General features: G+C 37.4%; 1 protein-coding gene across 3 annotated transcripts in view; it reads left to right on the top strand.

The window, feature by feature from the left end:
• The window catches only part of LOC138736599 (flap endonuclease GEN homolog 1), a 68,048-nt gene that overhangs the window by 13,209 nt on the left and 33,901 nt on the right, over nt 1-20,938 (top strand). For all 3 annotated transcript variants that reach the window (XR_011340429.1, XM_069886378.1, XM_069886379.1), the window contains 2 exons: nt 791-882; nt 7,138-7,288. Coding sequence is in view for 2 of the 3 variants with exons in the window: in XM_069886378.1 (XP_069742479.1) it covers nt 791-882; nt 7,138-7,288 (243 nt within the window). In the remaining variant the exon portion in view is untranslated. The remainder of the gene's footprint in view (nt 1-790; nt 883-7,137; nt 7,289-20,938) is intronic.

Raw genomic sequence — 20,938 nt, forward strand, 5'->3', positions numbered from 1 at the left:
ATTGTCACTGGCAGACCTACATGCATTACTCACTGTGTTTTTTGCCATCCAGCAGAATTTCTAGTATTTGGTGCTGCATTTATCTTCTTTTGTAAGCAGAGATCAAGTTTTTTTTGTGGCAAGTACAAAACATTATTCATAATATTAAACACACTATTCCAAAATAATCCAAAAACAGAAACACTTCTGGTCTCATGCATTTCAGATAAGGGTATCCAGTAATGGCTAAATTGCATTTTTATGGGAAATACAGTAAAACTCCTGGTATCCTGCACCTATGGGGTTTGATAAATGCCAGGTGAGTACTTAGAGTCAACTGACTTAAGATGGCTTGATTGGTGAACGATCAGCGAGGTGCACCAATTTTAAACTTTCATTTTTTAATGTTTATTTTCCACGGTTGTTTTGCTGGTTGCTGGAGCCTGAATAATGGGTTTTACTGTTGATATTTTAATTTTCTTCAAACTTGTATATTTCTTTTCTGATGCATATTCTTTCTCTTCCATTTATTTTACTCAAATTTACCTGCATTGGCACAGTTTAGCTTAAGTATCTTTACTTTCTCTTCATCCATTTACTTCATTTTAAAGATGGTTTGGGGATGATGGCATGGAGGCTTTTATTTTCAAAGTATTTATCTACTGGTTGAAACTAAATTGTACAATATATTTAATGGGCAAATGTGGATGTAGTTGAAGATTAAATATTTTGAATGCACTGATTCTGAGTGGTGTGTTTCATTTTTAAAGAAATCAAAATGTAAAAAGGTGACCATAATTACTCTTTCTAGGTTTAATGTGTGGAAAAGAGAGTTTGATGAAGCTGGTGCTCATGATTCAGTTGTTAAAAAGAAAGTACACTGCTCTGTGTGCCGACACCCAGGTAACAAGATCTTGATTTCATTTCTTTTGCTTTCAGGGGATATGAGTATTACTTGTAATGCACAAGTTATTATTCAACTCCAATTGTCCTTGAGAGAATGACATTGAGCACTTTTGAATACAGTACCTGCAATCTGGGAGATGAAGGTACTTTGATGGTACTTTGGGTGACATTTTTTAGGGATTTTTCCCAAAAGTGATAATGGAGCTATGTTAATATCCAAGTCTGGATGGTGGTGAATATAAGGGGAATCTGGAGGTGATGGTAATTCATGAACCTGTTCTGAATGTCTTGAAAGTAGTAAGGCTTGAAGATTTTTTTTTAAATGGTGGAGAAAGGCAGCAGATCTGGCAACATCTGTGGGGGCGAAGGGATGATGGATATTTTGTATCAAGACTTTACATCAAGAGTGAGAGTGCTGGGAAGATGGTCACTGTAGGGAGTTGAGGGAGGGGAAGTGGGAGTTGGAGGCTGGTGGATGATGGTGGAACCAGGTGAGGTGGGGATAATGGGCAGATGTGGGAGAGGGGAATTTTGAGTGTGTGTGGTGGTTAATAGTTGCAACAGATTTTAAATACAATGGCAGGTGGAACCAGGTGAGCTGATGGGAGAGAGAAGATAGACCAAGTGGATAGATGAGTGAGAAGTAGGCAGATTGATAACAATCAAAGTAATGAGAATTGAAAAGGTGAACAAAATGACAAAGGTACATGGGGTGAAGGTTGCCTGAAATTGGAAAATTGACAGTTCATACCATTGGGTTGCAGGCTACCCATGTGGAATATGAACTGTTGTTCTAGCTTGTGTTGCTTCTCACTGGCATTGGAGAAGACAGGGCAGATAGGTCAGTCTGGGAAGGGAAGTTCAAAGCATAAAACATCAACTATCCTTCTGCTGCTGTGGATGCTGTTAGACCTTCTTTCTCTTTTGGACTGCCTCGGCATGGTTTGCTGTGCCATTCTTTGCTCAGGACCTGTAGATAGTCAGGTAATTGTTCAATGTATCGCTTCCAAAATCTGTCCCCCACTAGAACAGAGTATGAGCAGGGGCTCAATTTTTGTAAGATTACTTCTACCATCCATGGGTCTTTATATTGTCTATAATCTTGTACCAGAACTCTCTCACCCACTTCCAATGTTCTAGGTGAGGTCTGTGGCTATGCTGTTTTTTTGTTTTTTTTTGCAGTCAGAGACCTAGATCTGGATGAACTGTGGACAACCTGATCTTCAGGTTCTGCTAGGGTGCATTTTGTGGTAGAATGCGATGTGTTTCTGTATCCCAATAGGAAATCTGCAATTTTGTGTGTCCAGGAGGCATTTAGAAGTTTCATGGTTTTCATTGCTTTTTTGAATGTTTGTACAAAATGTTCTGCCTCCCCATTAGTACTTGGATGATAGGGTGTGGACAAAAGGTGTCTGATATTGTTGTTGTATAAATTGAGGCCCATTGTCCATAACTAATTCATGTGGCAATCCATAAGTGTCAAAGATAGCTCGTAGACATTCAATCGTGGGATCTGCTTTGGTATTTTTCAGCTGTGTAACTACTAACCATTTGTAGTGTGTGTCCACAACTATTAGGAAAGTCTCACCCATGAATGGTCCAGCAAAATCTACATGAATCCGATGCCAGGGTTTGGATGACCATTCCATGGGTTAGCTTCAGCTCATGGCAATTTTGGCTGCATTGTCTGACATACTTTGTATTCTCTTACTGTTGTTTCAATGTGTCTGTCTACGGAGGGCCACCAGACATGCATCCAGGCCAGTGCCTTCACTCGTCCCAATCCAAGATAGTTGTGGTGTAGTTGTGATTGGAATAATTGTACAGGTACCCTCATAGTAAACATCCTTCTTCGACTGACTGTTCATGGCGGTGTCTGTGGTAAGGTTTTAGATCTTCTGGAATGACTTCAGATTCAGACCACCCATTAAGGGTGAAGTTTAGGATCTTGCTTAATCTTGCCTCATCTCAGGTTTCCTTTGCGATCATCTGAGCTGTAATGGGCAGTTGTTGAAGTTGTTCTTGGTTGACGGATCTGCCTCTGCTGTCCATTCAATAATTTCTTCTCGTTCTGTCTTGGGTAGTGGCATGTGTGATAAGGCATCTGCATGGGTGTTCAGTGTTCCTGGTTTATGTTTTATATCATAGTTAAACGCTGCTAGTATAATGGCCCATCTTTGAATTCTGGCTGCAGCTAATACCTTGTGTGGCCCCAGGATTAAACTAAGAAACTTGTCTGTGATCAGGGTGATTTTTTTTTTCTGTAAAGATATTGGTGGAATTTGTTTTACACCAAAAATTATTGCCAATCCTTCTTTTTCTAGTTGGGTGTAATTGTGTTTGCTTGTGGTTAATGTGGTTTCTGTTATTTGGGATAGTACCGCTCTTAGTCCCACTGGCGAAGGATCCATGGCTAGTTTTACTTCTTTACTAGGGTCGTAGTGGATCAGCATCTTATTTGTTGACTTTAGAATTTCCTTTTGTTGATCGACCATGTTTTTAGTTTCTGTGTTCCAATACCATGTTTGATCTTTCTTGAGTAATTGGTTCGGTGGGCTTCATAGTGTAGATATATTAGGGATATGTTTTTGTTAGTGATTAATAAGTCCTAGGAAGGACTGTAATTCCAAATTGTTGGTTGGGTATGGGGTCTTGTAAACGGCTTCTGTTCCTGCTGGATTCAGTCACACCCCCTTGTTGATTGTAAATCCAAGATACTTTACTGAGGTGTACATGAAGACACATTTGCCCTTTCGTAACCATATATTAGCCTGTTGTAGTCTAGTTAAAACCTTTTCAAGGTTTTGTAAGTGTTCACTGTCGTTTCAGCCCGTGATGATGATATTATGTAGGTAACTCCCAACTGAGAGTCCATGTAGTAATTTGTCCATCGTTGCTTGAAAAATCACAGGTGTTGCTGAAATTCCATAAGGCAGGTGTGTAGGTGAATAGTCCCAGATGGGGATTGATTGTCACATATTCCCTTGATTTATTTTTGTCTAATTCTATCTGTTGATATGCTTATGACAAATCTAGTTTTGTGATTTTTGCCCTCATTTAGTGCTTGGAATAATTCTTCTGCCTTGGGCATTGGGTGTTTAGGTATTTTGAGTGATGGATTGATGGTGATTTTGGTATCATCGCAAATGTGAATTTCACTGTTGGCTTTTCATACGGGTACGATTGGTGCTGCCCAAACACTGCATTGTATTGGTTCTCATATGCCTTCGTGTTTTAGTCTGTTTAACTCAGCCCCAATTTTTCCTTTCATAGCAAATGGGACTGTTCTGGCTTTGAAGAATTTTAGTTCTGCATTACCTTGTATCTTTGATTTTTTCCCCCAATTCTTGTTGGAAAACCATTGCATGGTTGTTGAGGATTTGGTCAAGTTCTGGCTGGGAGGTGTCCATGTGATTTAGTATTGAACTGATTTCTTTCCAGCCAGTCTAGGGGAATGTGTTGTAGCCAGTTTCTTCCGAAGAATGCTGGTCCCTGGGTATCTATGATGTAGAGAGAGAGTGTTTTTGGTTGCTGTTGTTTATATTGTACTTGGACCGTACATTTCCAAACACTTTTTGATTGTGTCTCCTGTAACAGATCTTAGAGTTATTTCAGTTGTTTTTACTGGGAGGCGTGGTAGCAAGTGTTCCTTCACATGTAATGGCATTAGGGACACCTCTGCCCCCGTGTCTCATTCCATCTTCAGGGGGTGTCTGTTTATTGTAGCTGTATAAAGGTTGCTGTGATTCCTCCATCTGAAATGTGTAATATTTCAGGAGCTTGAAGGTCAGCCATTGGGCTGTTATCATCATCATTGCCAGGGTGTGGGTGTGTGTCTCTCTCTCTCTCTCTCTCTCTCTCTCTCTCTCATTGTTTGAATTTAGCTGCCTGTTTATTTGCAGAAGCGGTCATTTCGCTTTGAGATATCCTTCTGTTTTGCAATGGTCGCATTTAGAATTTTTGAAGAAACAGTTTTCTGGTTGGTGGTTGTATTTCCCACAATGGAAACATTGTTGGCGGGAAGTCCTTCTGATCAGTAGATCTGGTTGACCCACATCCAAGTTTTTATCTGCTATTTCAAAGCTGCAGGCAGCTCTGTATACAATCTATAATGTAACATCTTAATCCATTGCTAATAATTTTTGCCTTGCTTGGCGATTTTCCAGCCCCATCACTAATCTGTCTTGCAATGCCTGATTTAGAAACTGCTCGAAATGGCAGTGCTCCGCCTGTTTGTGCAACAATGCCAGGTATTCACTTACTGTTTCTCCTGGTCCTTGTCTCCTTTCATAGAATCGTTGCCTTTCTGCCATAACTGGTGGTTTGGGAATTAAATGTTTCCTCCATAAATCTTCGTCCGCGAAGCCAAGCCAAAGAAAGAAAGAGCTATGCATAATTCATTGAATGTCTTTGTCCCTAGATCCTCCAGGGATAGCAAAGTCTTAAGGAATTCAAATGATTGTGAGGAAGAGGGCGAGTTGGCAGTTTACTGTACCTTCCACAATATTGTGGATACGCAGTAGTGGTTAAACCATTCTATGTAGTTATCCCAACTTTATTCTACTTAATTGAATTCCCCAAATTTCCCTCCGCCATCTTGGCGTGCTCTCACCATGGTCTTTTGGTGGGTTATTAGGTAGTCGTTTTCTACCTTCTGTTGTTTGGGTCCATGGAATATGTGTAGGGTTCGTTTTGTTCCTCGTCACCACTATTGTGTATGCACTCACATATTTAAGACTCGGAGACATGCTGCTTTCTCATTCTTTACTCTTATTAGACTAACATAGCTACAGACACACAGGGTTATATATTGGAAGGGTGACATCATGACGTGGGTGTCATGATGTCCAGCAGAGGGCAGGGCTTATACCCAACAGAGAGATGGGAATCAGATTTGGACATTGTAATCGATCCAAAATGGTGGTCAGATCTATTTGTAGATAGTATGACTACCTTAATTATTTCTAGATATAGACTGATTCATTATAATTTTATGCACCTCAAATGATGCATAAAAATTTTCTGATAGGTGTTTTAGGTGAGATAGTTGGTTCCTTTTTGCATTCCATCTGGTTATACACGAAATTAAGACCCTTTTTGATAGAATTGGGGAAAGTGTTGACAAAAATTGTGGGGATGAACTTCCCTCTAGACCCAGAATTGTTTCTTCTGGGGAATTTGCCAGTTATAAAAGTTAACTTCTCCAGAAGTAAATCTAATTTTATTAAAATTGCATTGTCAGTAGCCAAGAAATGTATAGCGGTAACACAGAAATTCGATTCCCTACTTCACGTTGATCATTGGAACATGGAAAAACAAAATTGTATTCCCCTTCAGAAAATTACTTATAGTCTTGGGAATAGATATAGTATGTTCATCAAAATTTGGCAACCTTGTTTAGATTACTTAATGCCCAGATTGTACAATTTATTTTGATATTTGTCAATTAGTAAACTCCTTATTGGAAATGTAATACTTTTAAAATGATGTGACTCTGAGATGTCAAACCTTGCTCCTGTTACTTTTTCTTTTCTATTTCCTTTGCTTTTATCTTCCTCTATTCTCTGCTGTCTGTCCCCTTTTCTTTCGAATCTAGGGAGGGGGCACTGGGAGAAGAGGAACTTATGAATGTTTTTCTAAGATTTTATATTCTATGTATTATTATAGTAATTGAGTCTGAAATTCTGTATTTTCTTAAAACAAATAAAATATTTAAAAAAAAAAGAGTAGTGAAGGAGAATTGAGAAATAGAAATGGTGAGATGAAGCATTTCTGATTCTGAATGTAAAACAGTGGTAGTAGTTCAAATATGGTACATTTTCAATTATCCAAAATTGTCAGGACCGGGCCTTTATTGGATAAAGTTTTTTTTTGGAAAATTTATCATTTTTTAAAACAGCCCAGTAGCAAGAGCAAATCACTTGTAACAGTGTTTATACAAAAGCAAACAACAAGGGAAGACTTTTAAAGCATTAAAATAATGTTTACTCCTCACCAAAAAAAATGCTGGCCACTGCCGATCACCAACACCTCCCCACCGAGTCCCCGCTGCCACCTGTGAGCATGAGGTCCACCGTGCCACTGGTCAGTTCAGCTCCGGAAAAAAAATTTTTATACATGATTTCTGATTTGTTTGAGGATTTTTGAGAATCTGATTTTGGATATTTGGACTAGCCCCAGCCATACCTTGCACATGTTTTAATCAATTGTAGTACAAGTGGATGAATCACTCTGCTTTTGTGTTCCATTTAGGATTCGCCAATGAGCATGCAACCAAAGGTTGTAATTTGTGTGCAAGTAATTGGTCTTGTTTACCACATAGCAGTGACTACCTATGCTCCTGTGATTGGCATCAGGTGGAGCAGAAGAGAAAAAATAACTCTCTGGAGAACATCATCAAAAAGTAAGTCCTGCTCATTGTGAAGATATTCCAATTATTTGAGATATTTGTTTTTTTATATGGCATTTATAAATTGGTTTCAAATGTAACAGATCTTGAACACATTGCTATTTTTGCAGTGCAGGATCACATGGATCAATAGATTATCTGCCTGTTGATCAGGCTAATTGGAGGATTTGTTTCTCTTTATCAACCATTTTCTGATGAGAATCAATTAAATAATTCAAAATACTTTTTAAAACCCTTAAAATTACTTGTCAGATTTCTATTTGGACATGCCATTTCCAAATTAATTTCCATGTTCTTTTTTCAGCTCTTTCTGGTTTTCTTTGGAACTAGAGTGAACAAATTTTGATTCCAGGTAGATAATAATTTCCAGATTGCAACACTGTCTGGTATCCTTGGGATCTGACTAATGTTGGACTACAAAAATTGACCAAATAACCCACTATGCAAATATATACTTAACCCCCAGACATTCCAGTTTATAAAAAGTAGAAGGAGGCTTAAAGTAGCAAATAAAACTACCCTCTTTAAGAATTTATGTAATCAATATAAATTGAACTAATTTTCCAAGGGCATGATTACAGACTGCCAGTTCACAACAAGAGGACACTTGAGGGATTTGCTTTGGAAACTGACAAGTCAATTTTTGCTATTGATGCTTGTATAATGAATGAGACTTCATCAAACAATATAACATCCATTGCTAGTTAATTGAAACAACAAACTTTTAAGTCTGCAATACAATCAGCATTCCCTTGCCTATAATCCAGGGGGAATTACTGTTGAAAGAGCAGGCATGAATCTCTACTTGTAACATGGTATTTAGTGGGGAAAAGGGGTTTGAAGTTCTGGAAAAATGACAATGCTGTCGTTTTCTAGGTATGTATATTTATACTGTCAGAAATTGATGTGATGAAATCTAGAAAACCTTTACTTTGTAAACCATGACACTGAATTCTCCTTAGAAAACACGTTTAATTGACACCTGAAAGGAAGTTTATTAATTAGAGAATCACTTCACTCTAATAAATATTTAATTGCTATTTGGCTACAAATATAAACAAACTTGACATCTTGACACCAGTGTAGTCAGCCTTGTGATTGCTCTACAATTGAGCCAGATCTAAAGCCTACCAGAGCACAGGTACTGTGGTAGCATTGGATTCAGAGTAAGAGAATTTTGACCAGTATTTGCATTTGATGTAATAGTTCTATTGTACTGTGCAAAGGGCACAATTGTTAAATGTTCTTACCTGTCAGTTACAAAAATATATTAATTTACATGCATTTCATTACTAAATATTTCTGCAGCAGTAACTTAGAACTTTGAAATATACTGCACAGGAACAGGCCCTTTGGCCCATAATGTCTGGACGACTCTGAAGTTAATTTAAACTGCAGATCTGCCTGCACATGGTCTGTATTCCTTTGTTCCCTGCCTAATTATGTTAATGCTTCTGACCCATGTTCCAATTGGTGGCCATTTGCTTCCAACAGCTGTGTTATTTAACCCTGCATCCCTTCAGAGATTAAAAATTTTGCAAATAAGATAGTATATATTTTTCTTTTCCCTTGGTAGAGGTTTACAATGCCTTCCATAATGTTTGGGACAGACACTTTTTTTTCTTTATTTGCCCCTGTGCTCCACAGTTTTAAATTTGTAATCAGACAATTCCCGTGATTAAATTGCACATTCCAGATTTTATTCAAGGTTTATTGTACACATTTTGGTTTGACCATGTAGAAAATGCAGGTCTTTTTAAATATAGATTTCCCCAATTTCAGGACACCATTTGGCTTCATTGGTGCTTGTAATTACTCAAATATGTTTAATTACTTCATTGGTGCAGGTATAAGAGAGCTCAACTTGCTTCTCAGCTTTTGATCACCTATGGAGTCTGTAGTTACCATTTTTCAACATGAGAGCCAAAGTTATGTCAAAGAACCCATCGAGGCTGAAAACAATAATAAACATCATGCAAATCATAGGATTGCCAAAATCAACTATTTGGAACATCATTAAGAAGAAAGAACATTTTGATGAACTCAGTAATCATAAAGGGATTGATAGGCCAAGCAAGATCTCCACTGCTGATGACAGAAGAATTCTCATAATGAAGAAAAATATTCAAATACCTGGCCAACGGATCAGAAACACTAAGAGGCAGCTGTGGGTGTGTCATTGACGACTGTGTGCAGAAGACTTCATGATCAGAAATACAGAGGATACACTGCAAGAAACAAGATGGCCAGATTACAGTTTGCCAAGAAGTATTTTTTTTAAAACCCTGCAGAATTCTGGACAAAAGTCTTGCTGGCTGTTATGAGCCCAGAGGACCCCAAAACCCAGCAGCAATAGAAATTCACCAAGACAAATGGTTACTTAAACAAAGGTTACTTTTAATTATCTTTAAACATGAACACAGGATCAAACTTTAACTTATTACTAATAACTTAACCCCCTTCTAATTCTAAGTACATGTGTATGTAATGGGTGTGGAAGTTCAGTAAAGTTCTTTGATTCATAGTCCAATCTCACTTCTCATTCCTTCAAGTTCACTGGTTGAAGGCAATTCTTATACTGTGCACAGAATTTAACATTTATGAAGTTTACCAGGTTTAGGTGCTTGAAAGGTAAATGGTTACCGCTGAGGAAGGTTTTTGTCTGTTTTCAGAGAGAGATTTGTTGTTCGTTGGACACCCACAACTGATTCCTTCTGATCAGTCACTTCAGTATCTTGCTGAAGAAAATTGCCCCATCAGGGTTTTCCAGATTATAACCTTTCTTTCAGGTCACCACAGAGTTCCTTTTCTGTTTTCCTTATTTCAATTGAAACATTATACTGCCAGCCATCTCCTCTTGAATGGACCACAAGGGCTTTGACCAGGATGAACTAAGAACTCACAACCTGTCTTCAAAATGGGTTTGTCATGTTCCAGTCCCAGCTGCTGCTACTCAACTGTAGAACTGAATTCTCTCTCTTTCCCCCCCCCCCCTCTCTCTCTTCTCCCACCCCACCTCCCCGCCCACACACAATACTCAAAATTTGGACTCACCAGTGTCTTATATAAGTGGATATTTTATTGAACTTAAGTAGAAGAAATAATCTTAAAATAGTTGGCATTTCGGGAAAAAAAAAGGACCAGATGCTATATGCTTTTTTTCAAGCTTGGATTCCTAAGGTTTTGGGTAAAGATAATTTTGAGAGCGTTATTGAAATAGAGCCTAAACCTCTCCCCAATCAAAAGCCACATTTCATTATAATATAGTTCCTTCACTTTCAAAACAAAGAGAAGATTTGAAATCTTGCAGTAAAAGGAGTGAGGGAGTATCAAGGTTCTCTGCTGTGGGAAGGGGATGGAATATTATTTGATCCTGATATGAGTGAAAATCTGTTGAAGAGAAGGAAAGAATTTAACCCTGAGAAGAAAATTTTCTGAGAAAAGGTGTAAATTTGTTCTTTGACATCTGGCAACTTTGAAGATTTTTATACCAGGAGAGCAGAATAGATTCTTGATTAACCCTGCTTTAATGGAAGAGTATGCACGGAGTCTTCCTCAAGCTCAACCTTTAATAGTTATTACGGAGTTAATGCAGTGGACTATTTCTCTTTGTTTATTTTGATTTTTTTTGACAAGATTTCTTTGAAATGTTATATTAACTGTGGTTAATTAGTTAATTGATTTAACTTAAGTCATTGATTGATTAAAGCATATGTATAATATACCAAGGGAGTTGGGAGGAGTGGGGAGGTGTTGATATCTGCAGGATTATGTGTGTCACAACCTGTAAGATGGAGGGTGTTAGAGTTGTATTGGACAACATTAGAAGGGGTGATTTTTTTTTTTCTTCTTCTTCACCATGTTATAGATATGATTTTGTAAATAAATATATTTCTTTATTTTCATTTATTTATATTTTTTGGATCGCTAGAGGAGGTGTCCCTGGGTATATTGTTTATTTGATTTGGAGGAGACTTGTGGGGGAGGCAAAGGAGGAGAATTGATATTACTTAATTTAAATGAGTCATGTAATTAAGTTTATAGATTTTAATGTTAATGGATTTAACAGCAAAATAAAGAGAGAATATTAACTTATTAAGAAATTGGGAGTTGATGTGGTTTTTCTTCAAGAGACACATTTAACTGAAAATGAGCATTTAAAATTGAAAAGAGACTGGTTGAGATATGTAAGGTCATCTTCTTAAAACTCTAAAGCTAGAGGAGTGGAGATTTTGATTTTTTTTTAAAAAGAATCTTCAGATTAAAATTCCAAATATAGTTACAGGCCCTGCAGGTAGATTTGTTATGGTTCATTGTCAATTTTTTTCTGAATTTTGTACTTGTATGCTTCAAATATTGATGATGAGAAATTTATTCAAGATACTTTTTAAATTTAGCAGAAGCTCATGAAAATATTTTTATAGGCGGAGGCTTTAATTTTTGCTTAGATCCATTGTTAGATAGATCAAGAACAAAAGCTGCTAAGGCAACTTTGGGTTTGATGGAAGATTTGAATTTAATTGACATATGAAGAAGGATTCATCCGAGAGAGAGAGAGATTACTCTTTTTATTCTAGTAGGTTTGATTCTTATTCTAGAATTGATTTATTTTTGGTATAAGCTCAAATACAAAATAGAATTCTTGAAGCGGATTATAATCAGAGGATTTTATCTGATTACTTACCTTTGTTAATAACAATGGAAATGTCAAATAAAGAGGTCAGTTTACAGATGGAGATTGAATTCTTTGTTGTTGAAGAGGAAGTATTTTTGTGATCTTTGTTTGAACACATATTCAGACATTTTGTGAAACAAATTTAAACTCAGTAAATGATAAATTTATAATACGTGATGCCTTAAAAGCATATTTACGAGGTCAAATTATAAGTATTCTATTTTTTCTTTTTTTTTACAAATTTGGTGCCTGTATGCCCAAATAATGGGATTGAGTTTGAAAAGAATTTTCTTGAGCCTCTGAACCTGCAAAATTTTCTCCTCTATGTGGCTATGTTAGAATTGGGGTTATAGTGTCCACTGGTACAAGTTTCTGATTTTTCCTTTCTTTTACTTTTCTTTGTTTATATCCTTTTTGTAGTTTTTCTTAGGGGTGGATTAGGTGGGAGGGAAGGGGATTTTCAGGGATGGGCTGTAACATCATCATGTATGACAATTGTCTTTGTTATGGCATGTATTATTACTGCATGTATGGAATAAAATTAAAATAAAATATTCAAAAAAAATTCCATCTGCCATTTTTCAGCCCATCTTTCCAGCTGGTCCGGATCTCTCTGCTAGCTTTGAAAATTTTCTTTGCTGTCCACTCCTCCAATCTTGTATGTTTTTTACCCAACTGCTGTGTTCTAGGAAATTATTACCATTTTCCCAGTATCCAGATCGGAACAGAAATAAGGAGTCACTTCCATTCCAATATTTAACCTCCTCGACCTCTAGTAAATTTCCTGGAATGTCTGCAGTTTAAAGTTAAATGCAGACATTCCATGAGCAATGGATGATGCGCGATTCACATAACACTCGATGTTGCATAGCTGTGCTTTATGTTCTATGTACGACAGATGTTGAGGTCGATGTCGCTACAGCAGCATTGGAAGTCCCACCTCCTTAATTACTGCACTTTCGATATTCTGATTAAAAGTGCATGTAATATAGACATTTGGAGTTTTGGTTGATCCTGTGTAAACAGCCACTCCTGGAAGGTAGAGAGACATTTCTGAATGGAAAAATTATGTAAGTTCTATGTGGGGGAAAAAAAACTATATTTGTGTCATCTGCAAACTTGCTGATCCAATTTATTACATTATCACCCATATCATTGATGTAGATGACAAACAGTGATGGTTGCACTGATCCCTGAGGTACACCACTAGTCATAGTCCTCCAGTCTGAGAAGCCATCATCCACCACTATTCTCTGGCTTCTCCTGTCCAGCCATTAAATGCCTTATCTGCTCAAATTTGACCAAATGCCTCCAAATTAATTGGATGGTGCTTCATCCTACATAAAGACAATGATCCCAAACATACTGCAAAAGCAACAAAGGAGTTTTTCAAAGCTAAAAACTGGAAAACTCTTGAATGGCCAAGGCAGTCAACTGATCTAAATTTAACTGAGCATGGCTTCCATATGCCTTTATTTTGAATTTTTTTAAAGCCAAACATTCAATTAACAAATAGAGAAAATATTTCAAATACAGAAAAGATACATGATGACTGTAGTCCCTCATCCCACCCTCCCAAAGAAAGGAAAAAGATAATTAGTAAAGAAAGAAGAAATCCCAAGGAAAAAAATAAGGTAAAAAGAAAGAATGAAAGAGGAATTGTCAGGGATCTGTCTACAGCTTCAACTTTCCATAACTTAGCTAGATCTCGGGAGTATTGACACAGGTCTCGGGGGGGGGGGGGGGGGGAGTTGCACCCACTTTTTTTAAATATGGCTGCCATACCTATTATATACCTACCATTGCTATGTCCCAAATATTATGGTGCCCCGAAATAAGGGGACTATGCATAAAAATTGCTGTAATTTGTACATGGTGAAACCAAAATGTACACAAATACCCTTTAATAAAATCTGTAATATACACTTTAGTCACATGTGAATTGTTTGATTACAAATTTAAAACTGGATAGATAAATAAATAAATAACATATCTTCGTCCCAAACATTATGGAGGTAATGACCTGAAATTCATATTTCAGAAAACAGGTACATCACAGATCCTTTCAATTTCATGGTGTTACCTTTGCCAAGTCTCCCACCATCTTCTGGGAAGGGGAAGTGGTCACTGTTGAGCAAGAAATCAATTGGACCAGCAATATGTCATGTGGTTACAAGAAGTTTGAAGATCGGTATCCTGTAGTGAAACTATAAATCCTTTATATAAGCGACATATCAGTTGTGTGATTGAATATCCTCCTCTTTCCAGGAAGAGTATAAGAAGCTGAACACCAAGACAAAGCAGTCTACATGATACTCTGTACACCATCCCGAAAATTTAGCCCCTCTACCACTGTTACACTGTAGTTGACGTGTACCAACAATTAATGGCAGTGCAATTGCTGGTTAGCTACTTCAAATGCACATCCCAAGCTATCATTCTGAACAATCAGCTAAATATCCAATGAATAAAGATCAGCTTCATACCTAGTTAGAGGCAATTAACACTGTTACAGGTATGATTTAATTCATATCATCTTCAATGATGGAATGTGCTAAGAGTTGGTTGAAGGATGAGAAAATAATTTCTCTAAACCAGATGATATTTTTACAATGGGTATTTTCAATTACAGGTATGCGCTGTTCAACATCCATTCAGGCAACATCCAACCACATATACATCCATGATCCCACAATTATGCAGGTCCGCAGCAATTTAGAAAAAGCATTTGCTAGCTATAGGAAATTGTATATTATGTACCTAAACTAATCTGATTGCCCCGCGCTCTTCCCATAGCCCTGTATCAGTCCCCACAGCGATCCCACTCTCCTGTTCTCTCCCCAAAGCCCTGTGTCAGACCCCACACTAATCCAGTTGCCCTGCTGTCTGTCCACAGTCCCGTGGCGATCACCACACTGATCCTTTCTTACAAATAAAAAGTTTACAAGTATGCTACAGTATCCCATATAGCTTTGCTAAGTATATAATATGGTGATCACACAACGTCCACACACATAACACCCAATTTTATCGAACATGTCATTGACAATAAGCAGCACATAACTCTACTTAGTTCATGTTGCCCTCCCATGTTACACAAAGAATTCTTTAGAAAAACAGTTGCTATTATTGCTAATTATAGTTTTAAGGCTGTTCTGAGCCTCTCATTGAGTACTTGGTGAAATGTGACAAATACTCATCAGACATAGAAGCAATAAAGTTCATATTGTTTTATCTGACCTTTAATGGAAATTAATTGCAATGTATTAGGTGCATGGAAGAGCCACGCCGACTATTTTATATATATTGATCAATTTTCAAAAAGATGGGGAGCATCTACACAATCCATGTAGATATTTTGGAACCATGATAAGATTGCACTATTTTGATATGGTTGCTATCTTATAGATGTATATCTACAAGACTGCACAAATTGATGTTAAAGACACCATGGCATTCATTGAAATAGGGAGTTTTCCTGGCCACTGACTTTTCCAGCTGATGTGGAAACATGTGGATATTCAGAAAGTCTTAGATAAATTCACACAAAAGAAGTCAATGTGCATGCATTTGGAGTAATGTATTTGCTTGGATTAAAAATTGATTTTCAGTAGGTTAATCTGTCATTTTAGGAATGGCATATGTTAACTCGAAGATTTTGTGCTTGGACCTTGGATGTTGATGCTTATTGATTTGGATAAACAAACAAAATTTGCCAATGACATTAAAATGGGTCAGAGCATGAATTGTGTGAAGGAAGTAAAGAGGTTTCAAGGTCGTATAGATATTGAATGAATGATGATAGATGAAATTTAATGTGGCTAAATGTAAATTTATATATTTTGGAAGGAAGATGTAGGAAGGTGATATATCAATTAAATGATTGGCAAATGTTGATGCGCATATGAATTATTTACCTATTCCTCAAAGTAAAAGTACACATGCAGCAAATAGTTAAACCAAGTGTTTTGTTGGCCTAACAAACAGTGATGTCTTGCGACCATTTTATAGATCCTAGATGAAATTGCACTTTGGGAGTACTGTGTGCAGTTTTGGACTCCCTAAGAATAAAAATATATTTACTGTAGAGAGAGTGCAAAGTAGTCATCAGGTAAATTCTTGGGATGGCAGGTGTTTTTATTCACAGGAATTTAGAAGAATAAAAGAGAAGAACTGTTTCTTCTGGCTGAAGTATCTGAAAACAAGAGTCACATTATAAGATTGCAATGCGAGAGATTAGAAATGTCTTTACTCAGAGTCTGGTAAACCTGTGGAATTGCCTTTACAAAGAGTTATTGTATTAAAGGAATAGTTATATTTCTAAACCCTGAAGACATTGAGGATTGGGGACAGTGGGAATATGGTATTAAGATAGGAATCATACAGCAGACTTGTCTTCATCGGTCAGGGCATTAAATATAAAAATTGGGAAATCATGTTTCAGCTGTATAAAACTTTAGTTAAGCCATATTTGGAAAATTGTGAGCCGGTCCAGTTGCCATGCTTTGGAGAGGGTGTGAAAGAGGATCACCAGGACGTTGTTTGAATTGGAACATTTTCCCTTTAAAGAAAAGTTGAAACATATTTATTTCTAGACCATCAGAGGGGTGATCTGATGGAAAATTATGCGATGCATTGATAGGATAGCATCCGTGCTTTTCCTAAGGAGCTCACACCAAGACACAAGAGCAACTTGTCCGTGAACTACTCTTTGCAGACGATGCCGCTTTAGTTGCCCATTCAGAGCCAGCTCTTCAGCGCTTGACGTCCTGTTTTGCGGACACTGCCAAAATGTTTGACCTGGAAGTCAGCCTGAAGAAGACTGAGGTCCTCCATCAGCCAGCTCCCCACCATGACTACCAGCCCCCCCACATCTCCATCGGGCACACAAAACTCAAAACGGTCAACCAGTTTACCTATCTCGGCTGCACCATTTCATCAGATGCAAGGATCGACAACAAGATAGACAACAGACTCGCCAAGGCAAATAGCGCCTTTGGAAGACTACACAAAAGAGTCTGGAAAAACAACCAACTGAAAAACCTCACAAAGATAAGCGTATACAGAGCCGTTGTCATACCCACACTCCTGTTCGGCTCCGAATCAAGGGTCCTCTACAGGCATCACCTACGGCTCCTAGAATGCTTCCACCAGCGTTGTCTCTGCTCCATCCTCAACATTCATTGAAGCGACTTCATCCCTAACGTCGAAGTACTCGAGATGGCAGATGGCATCGAATCCACGCTGTTGAAGATCCAACTGCGCTGGGTAGGTCACGTCTCCAGAATGGAGGACCATTGCCTTTCCAAGATCGTGTTATATGGTGAGCTCTCCACTGGCCATTGTGTCAGAGGTGCACCAAAGAAGAGGTACAAGGACTGCCTAAAGAAATCTCTTGGTGCCTGCCACATTGACCACCGCCAGTGGGCTGATATCACCTCAAACCGTGCATCTTGGCGCCTCACAGTTCGGCGGGCAGAAACCTCCTTTGAAGAAGACCGCAGAGCCCACCTCACTGACAAAAGACAAAGGAGGAAAAACCAAACACCCAACCCCAACCAACAAATTTTCCCCTGCAACCGCTGTAACCGTGTCTGCCTGTCCCACATCGGACTTGTCAGCCACAAACGAGCCTGCAGCTGACGTGGACATTTACCCCTCCATAAATCTTCGTCCGCGAAGCCAAGCCAAAGAATGTCAAATACAAGGGGGCAGGGGCATGCTATGTGATGACTTGGGGTTAGACTGCAAATCCCTACTCTCCTCAAAAACTTTGGGGATAAAAAAGTTAGCAAAACATTTAAAACATAGAAGAAAGAAGTATTGGAAGGCCTGCAGGACATTTTAAAATGGCACCAAAGAAAGAAAAGCCAACTGTTAGAGTACAAGAAACTGAGTGAGAGAAAGATCGAGACAAGGACGAAAGATCTACTTTGAGGAAGGATCCAGGAACTGTTCATATGGTACTGCCCAGGGGAGATAAGTCATGAGCTGGGGAGACCTTGGAATCTGCAGTACAGACAATGGCCGTCCGACTCGGGTTAAGATGTGACTCTGTGCATGCGTGACATCTCGTGCATGTGCAGAGCACAAAAAAAAGCACAGGCAACTTTTTTTTAAACTTTATTTATTCATTTAAAAAACAAATAATATATAACATATACAGCAATTAAACAAGAACATGAACATTTTTTATATATATAAAAAAAGAAAGAATATTAAAAAAAGTTAAATGTACACACTAAAATCTAATCAATATAAATTGAAATGTAAAAATTCTGAGTATAACAGCCGCTTATTAATAAAAAAATTATAATTATGCAAAACATATGTAATTTTTTCCATTATTAAACAATATTTCATCTCATTATGCCATCTATTGATATCAAACATATTTGTATTTTTCCACGTACTAGCAATACATTTTTTCACTACGGATATCTTACAATTCATTTTAAGAATACATCCTGCCTTTTCCTCCATTGATTGTAATTCAAAATTGCTACACCTTTAGCTCTAGAATTGAATGAAGAAAAATATACATGCCCAACCCAATCCCTTTTTAATTTCACAATTTCTTTCACATTCAAATGTGTTTCTTGTAAAAAGGCAATATCAATTTTCATTTTCTTAATATTCGCCAAGACTCACTTACGTTTCTATTTAATCCTCGAACATTAAAAGTAGCAAACCTCAAATTTGACATACCTACTATTATACTAAATACCAATAATATCTTTATATAAAAACTCAAATCAACGTATATAGGCCCTCCAATTTTAAAAAAATCACAAATTAAAAACTAAGTAAAAAGTTTTTTAAAAAATTTAAAAGATCTAAAAAAAAATTCTCCATCAAAAAAAACTACCAAAAGATAGTAATCCCCTAAACAAAAATTGGGTGTGGATCACCCATCAGTGGCTGATGACGAGTAAAGAACTTAGTGCAAATCTCCCCCTCCCCAGCCAAACAATCAGTAACATCCAAGTATCATAATAACAAAAGAAAAAATAAAATAAGAAAATTCTTCTTTTCATCCAAAAGACTCCAATCTTGAAAATCCCATTTCGGAAGGAGGTGGACTCTTTCCATTCCCATTTTTCCCATTTCTGCCATTTCTTCTGTTTCAGAACTACCACATTTTTCTTTAGAAGATAATGGTGGGCTACAATGAGTCAGAAAAAATCATTTCTTCACAATCAGTTTCAAAAAACCAAAATTGATAGCTCCGTAAAAGACCTTCAACACTGCAGGATAACGAAAAGTAGACTTATAACCTTTACACCACAAAACTTCTTTAACTGGATTAAATCGACATCGACGTTGAATTACATCGTGACTCAGATCAGGATAAAAAAAAGACTACTATTCTGAATCAATAATGTGGTTTGTCGTCTCGCATTTTGTACTGCAAGTCGAAGTATTGTTTCTCTATCCAAATAACTCAGACATCAAATTATTACCGGTCTTGGGGTTGACCAGCTGAGGGTATTCTTTTTAAAGCTCTATGGGCTCTTTCCAGTGTCAATCCCCCAGAGAAAATTCTTGCCCTAATATTTGCGGAATCCAGTCTTTAAAGAAACGAAGAGGGTCTTATCCCTCTATACCTTCTGGCAAACCAACAATTTTCACATTATTCCTTCTGCTTTGATTTTCCAAATAATCTATTTTTCTTTCTAGCTCCTTCTCACGATCTCCTAGTTCTATGACTGATTTTTCCACCTTCAACACTTTTTCTGTGTTAGAAGTCACTTGCTGTTTACAGTCCAAAAAAGCAGTCTGAAATTTTTTTTTAATTCTTCATAAGATGCATCCACACGTGTCTTAACCATATTTAATTCTGAACTTATACCAGCATTCATTTAAACCATCTCATTCATTAGAGATGTCAACTGGGTTGAATAACTGCATTTAATTGCATACATTGTGAATCAGTAAATCTCAGCTCTGCTCTCTCTGACATGGTGGCAGAACAAGGAAACTGCAGCTCCTGCTGCAATTCAACAAAAGGCATTTTAAAAGATTTACTGCGGGTCTGGACTCCCAGCGATGGCATCCCGATTTCTTCAGGGAGTCGCCGCTGGTCTCCCCCCGCATCTTGTTGTTTTCTCATCCATTTGTGAAGAAAAACGATTTCTTCAGATTGTAATGCTGCCTGATGCATTTCCTTTTCAGCCTCCACAGGCAATCTTTGGGATTTAAGCAATGAAGATATTGAGCCCGGGGCTGTTTCAAGTCGTCTAGGCCCCAGATCTTCAGCACTTCGAAAATGTATCTTCTTTTGAACTTGAGATTTAGTCTTTTTACCATTAGTGGCCATAATAATTCCTTAATACTTTAAACTAATATTTAAAAAGTTTAAACTTGGAAACAAAGGGTTAAAAAACAGGTATTTAAAAGTCTGACCAGAGAGGTCGAGATTGCACGTCTAGACTCCACGCCATCTTGCTACACCCCCCCCCCCTTTTTTTTTTAAAAAAAGCAGACCCAGCTCCAGTGAGCAAGAGGAGGAGCAGGAAGAAAAGGAGTTTTTGTTTACTCAAATTCCAAAGGCCACACAGCTGGAGAAAATTAAAGAAATATAAAAAATATATGGAATCTTCCCAACAAGATAGGAAGTTTAGAAACAAAAGATAGAAACAAAAAGATATGGAGAGATTGTAGCTGAAAACAAGACTTTTACGGAAAAAGTTGAAAAAATGATACAGCAGGTGGATAAAAGGTTTGGAGTTATGGATGAGAAAATTAAAGGTCATGAATTTGAAATTTGAGGCATTAAAAGGAGCAAGTGAAAGTGGCACAAGCAGAAGCAACAAAATATCAGTTAATGCATAAAATAGACATTTTAGAGAACTTAAACAGAAGAAATAACATAAAGATTATTGGACTTTAGGTGATGAAGGACAAGAAATTTAAAAGTTTTTAATTTCTAGAAAAAACTTTATCTGTTGTCTCATAAATTGATAGAC

This window comes from Narcine bancroftii, chromosome 6, assembly GCF_036971445.1.
Source record: "Narcine bancroftii isolate sNarBan1 chromosome 6, sNarBan1.hap1, whole genome shotgun sequence".
In the NCBI taxonomy this organism is placed as follows: Eukaryota; Metazoa; Chordata; class Chondrichthyes; order Torpediniformes; family Narcinidae; genus Narcine; species Narcine bancroftii.